At 41.0% G+C, this 4,758-nt stretch overlaps 1 protein-coding gene across 7 annotated transcripts; it reads left to right on the top strand.

The window, feature by feature from the left end:
* The first annotated feature begins 531 nt into the window (after positions 1-531).
* LOC112280078 (putative ADP-ribosylation factor GTPase-activating protein AGD8) lies at positions 532-4,494 on the top strand. Of its 7 annotated transcripts, none has more exons than XM_024515096.3 (8): positions 532-795; positions 1,096-1,259; positions 2,041-2,159; positions 2,272-2,740; positions 2,838-3,098; positions 3,643-3,753; positions 4,094-4,197; positions 4,385-4,494. In XM_024515096.3, the coding sequence occupies exons 2-8, from the start codon at positions 1,191-1,193 to the stop codon at positions 4,386-4,388; spliced, it is 1,137 nt and encodes a 378-aa protein (XP_024370864.1). In that variant the 5' UTR covers positions 532-795; positions 1,096-1,190; the 3' UTR covers positions 4,389-4,494. The 7 variants fall into 7 exon arrangements, with proteins under 7 accessions (XP_024370864.1, XP_090106641.1, XP_024370855.1 ...); XM_090250515.1 differs by having other exon boundaries at positions 583-795; positions 2,838-3,092; XM_024515087.3 differs by having other exon boundaries at positions 606-846.
* Positions 4,495-4,758: the final 264 nt, after the last annotated feature.

Raw genomic sequence — 4,758 nt, 5'->3', positions numbered from 1 at the left:
GACAAGTGATTTATTTTCTTGAGTAGTTGTTTTGAAACTATTTTTTATGCATATTTTTATCAATGGTCTGTATTACTTCTTTTTTGTTGTAAGGTCCTATCTCAATGTATCTCAGGCTTTACTGTCATTTTTGTGATGCTTCATATTGCTTTATTGAACTACTTGTTGATTTTTACAACCAACACCCTCATAAAAGTTTCTCATAATAGAACATTTAATAGCTCTAATACCACATTTGGCTACCCTTGATTTTATTTTTTATTATCTATATATATATATATATATATATGTTGTTTGGTAACCTCTTAGCGACTAATTTGCTTATCTTACCCTTTTCCAGTTGCAATATTGTGGGATTGCTTTTATGGGAGGGGGGGGGGGGGCACTCATGAAGAGGAGGACCCGGTAATGGAGGGGAGGGGAGGTGAGGGGAGATACCGAGCCATGCAATTGGCATTAGAATAGGGAATCATAAAGCCTGCTCTCTCAATAATGAGGGACGGAGGGAGGGACCGACGCACTCAGTTCCATGAGACAGGGCAGGGAGGGCGGCGGGGGCAAGGCATTCACACGTGAATGAGGGAGGGGGAGCCCACCCCCGCTACCAGCCAGCCAGCCAGCCTTTGGGGCCTCCACTCACTCACTCACTCATTCATGGCTCTCTCTCCCTTTCTCACTCCCCCTCGCCCTCTCTGCTTCACACTTTCTTCCTGCGTGCGTGCGTCGGCAACACACACACACACAGCCTGCGAAGCCTTCAATGTCGATGTCCATGTTTTAATCATCAATGTGCAGGTTGGATCTCTGCTTGCATTCGTTCTATTGAGTTCCGGAAGCCGCTATGAGGTTTGCATTTTCCATATTGTATTCAGCTTTCGTGGAGTTTCTTGTGAACAAAACCAGATAATTGTGGATCTTGATTGGATCTCGGGTGCTTGGAAGCCTGTTGGTAGCGGGCGAGCTGTATTTTGATTTTGATTTCTTTAACTGGAAGTCTTGGAACCTTTGAGGTGTACAGTGCAATGACTAAATCGACTCTTGACATATCCGTGCCACATGACGGATACTGAGGTACAAGTTTTGCCTTCGTTTTAGGAGGAGCCGGGGAGTATTGTGTGAGGTAGGGCATTGAGCTTTTCTGGCGGGGACTGATCGACGGGGAGCTGATTTGCGGCGGATTGCGCGTCGACATGGGGTCCGAGGACGTGTTGGATCGCGATGTGTTGTTTCGGAAAATCAAGACCAGGTCGGAAAACAAGGTAAGACGCTGGTTCTTAGCTTACACTTGACTTTTGCTGTGTTTTGAACTTATGTCGTTTGTCATTTTACAGTAGTTAATTTTTGCGCAATTCACATCCAACCCGAGGCGCACGCTAGATGGTCTTGGTTTGCAGCATTTATGTTGCTCACACGCGTAACTTTGGCACTCCAACTTGTGTTGATATTTTCATCTTTCAATTCACTCGAGTGTGGTATGATTTAAAATTAAAATTTATGCTTTCTTTAGTTCTTTCATTCTCCGATTTAGCTCTAAAGGCTTAGTATTTGATTGTTATGACAAATTATCACGATTTAATCAACATTTTTCATTCCACTTTTTCGGCACTGTACAATTTTTTCCTACTGGCATCAATGTGCCTCTCCGCACATAGCAAGGTAGAAGGTTTTCATCGCACAGTACACGACCGAGGATTTACGATGGTTGACTGATTGTAAATCTAAACCCAATGGCCCCATATGAATCAGCTGATACCGATCTTAAATGACGTGAATATTGTAGCGATCAGCATTCAGGAATTTCTATAGCTAGCACTAAATTCAGTGCGTATGTATTGATATCCTTCCTTCATAATCTCCTTGAGTATGCTATGTGGCATTTATATTTTTAATAGTGTTTTAGCGTTCGAAAGTTTTCGAATTTGAATATGAAGATGAAGGCATTTCGTTTGTGGCTTACCGATGCAGGTATTTGAGGCAGGGTTTGGTTGTGGAATGTGATTAGATGTCCCTCCTGCTTTACAAGAAACTGGTTGGATGCAGATGTGTTTTGATTGCAATTCCAAGAATCCAACCTGGGCGTCTGTAACTTTTGGAATACTTATATGCCTGGACTGCTCAGCAACACATCGTAGTCTCGGTGTGCACATCAGCTTTGTCAGGTGAATATCTGGTGTTATCATGAGAGGATCTTGACTGTGTTTTAAACATTGTATGTTTTAGACGCTTGCGGCAGCTTACCTTTTTATCTGGATGGTGATGGGAATGAACCAGATCCACTACTTTGGACAGCTGGAACCAAGACCAATTGAAGTTGATGAGCTTGAGTGGCAATGGCCGGGCACACGCGTTCTTCAAACAGCACGGTTGGATAGAAGGAGGACGTGTCGAAGCAAAGTACACCTCCAGGGTAGCAGACCTCTACCGCCAGCTCCTGGCCAAAGAAGTGGCCAAGAGTGTTGATTCTGCGACTTGCAGCATTCCTCAGAAGTCGCCAGATGAGGCTTCGTTCACCAAATTGGAGAATCACTTTAGCATACGACACCCAAAAGAGATTTCGAGCCCGACACTTGCTCCTTCGTCTGGACCTAAGTCTGCTCCTTCCATTTCTTCCTCACCTACCCCAGTTATTAATACACGACTAAGTAGCATTCCAACAAGGAAGCTATCTTCATCAATTGGAGCTAAGAGAATTGGTGCAGTCAAATCTGGAAGTCTTGGAGTGAAGAAACTTATTACTAAGGTACATGTAGTTCTGAAGCTTGAAGCATGAACATAGTTCATTTGCCGTGTTTTGCGACTACAAATGAGCTCTTGTACTTTTCTTTATACGTGTGCAGCCCAATGAAGATATTTATGATCAAAAGCCGGCTGAGGTACAAACAACAGCACCAGCACCTTTGCCTGCAGAAACTTTGAAGCCAGCCCCACTGTCATCGCGATTTTTGTACATGGATGATAATCAAGCATGCAATAACTCTGATCACAAAAACTCGAACTCTAGCCATGTAGCTGCCCCCTCAACAAATGCTGATTTCTTCTCAGAGTGTGGAGGATCTTCAATGAAATCCTCTTTCGACAGTGGACGTACTAAGGCATGGGTAAATTACTCAATCTGATTCTGTAAGCAAGTGCAGTTATGAATTAGTTGTGCTGAATTTTGATGTGATCAATCAACTGAATTTCACACATAAGATCCCCTTTTTTTCATTATTACTTCCATGAAAATTACAAATACAAATCATATTTCTCCTTTTTCAGAAAATAAAATATCCACAAATAGTTTCGTCGCGCGTCGGCATGCTCACGAAGATCTCTCTCTTTAATTCTCTATTTCATAAACGTAGGCTCTTGATTGCAGCTTGATGACCGCCATGAAGTACAGAAGAAATTTGCCAATGCTAAATCTATTTCTTCTGCACAATACTTTGACGATCATAATAAAAACAGTGACACGGCAAATTCTGGTTGTCTACAGAAATTCGCTATAAGTTTTCATTCACTGTTCATTGTTAGCATGCCTTTGTCAGCAGTGGTCGTAGTTGACGCAAGACTGAATTGAAGTCTTCTGATTGGTGTGGGTGTTACATGTTCGAGCAGAAGGGGAGCGTGATATGATAATTTGGTGGTCGTTTCTATTTGCAGAACTCGTCCGCTATATCTAGTGCTGCCTATTTTGACCGTGAAGAAGTTGGTTCACCTGATAGTTCTATTGATGCGACTGCAAGTGAGCTCATGTCTAAGCTCACATATCAGGTAATGAATAATTTTATGTTTGTGAACTGGATGTCAGAACTGGTTGAGTGTTCGGAAGTATTTTTGTTCTTTTACCAGTGCTCACTCAAAAGTTCTGCAATCTGTAGTTAATGAGAATGTTACAGATTTTAATGGTCCAAAAAGTTAACGGTTCAACAGTCCATGACGGTTGCGATGATCCTTTTTGGAGGATCTAGCACTGACTGTTTCGACCTCAATTTCAGGCAACTATTTGAGGCATTGATCTGAACTCTTGCTTATTGAGGGGCAGACTGGAGCTCATTGTTGACCCTTTTGTAACGCAGTCAGCAGAAGACTTAATCATGTCATGGTTGTCCAGGCCTCACAGGATATTTCAGCGTTGAAAAACATGGCGGGAGAAACTGCGACGAAGTTTTCGTCCTTTGCTTCAAGTTTTATTTCTGATTTACAGGATCGTAATTGGTAAGAGGGTGTGCTTTACTCTTTTAAAGTTCGCATTCTATCTCCTCTCTTCTTGCTGATTATGCCATTGTGTACTCTTTAAGGAAGTCTGTGGGTGCTTGATAGTAAAGGTAGCATTCAGCACTTGAACTTTGAAACAATTGTCTGTGCACATGATACAACGAATATTGTGCGCTCTGTTTTGCAGGTAAATCCCATTTAGTCCGTGGTTCGCGACTTGCACACTAAATTTGTAAAAGTGACAACTGCCGTCGGGAAAAATAAAAATAAAAATAATTTATTAAAATGTCGAAAGTATATTTATATTATATTTTGATTCTGTTGTTAAAAATGGATTGGTAAAAAAAAGGCATGAAAACAAGAATTAGTTATATACCTAACTTCCATATATTATAACAGACGTATGCATAAGAGGAATGAATTAAACATCATAATTGTTTAAAAAATGAAATTTGTTAGATACAAACGTAGAAAAAATTTAACAATCTAATTTTGAAAATTCTAAGTCAAGATCACTGTATATAATAGATTCGAAAAATTCAATATGAACAGCATTACTTT

This window comes from Physcomitrium patens, chromosome 1 (genome assembly GCF_059467195.1).
Source record: "Physcomitrium patens ecotype Gransden chromosome 1, ASM5946719v1, whole genome shotgun sequence".
NCBI classification, from domain to species: Eukaryota; Viridiplantae; Streptophyta; class Bryopsida; order Funariales; family Funariaceae; genus Physcomitrium; species Physcomitrium patens.
The sequence above is the reverse complement of the archived record's forward strand: the minus strand, read 5'-3'. Positions and strand labels throughout refer to the sequence as shown.

Bases quoted from the DNA above. Each gene is read 5' to 3' on its own strand.
- LOC112280078 (XM_024515096.3), top strand. From the start codon at position 1,191: ATGGGGTCCGAGGACGTGTTGGATCGCGATGTGTTGTTTCGGAAAATC. The intron at 2,160-2,271 runs GTGAATATCTGG...GGAATGAACCAG, and splicing joins GTGCACATCAGCTTTGTCAG to ATCCACTACTTTGGACAGCT. The intron at 3,099-3,642 runs GTAAATTACTCA...TTCTATTTGCAG, and splicing joins GTGGACGTACTAAGGCATGG to AACTCGTCCGCTATATCTAG.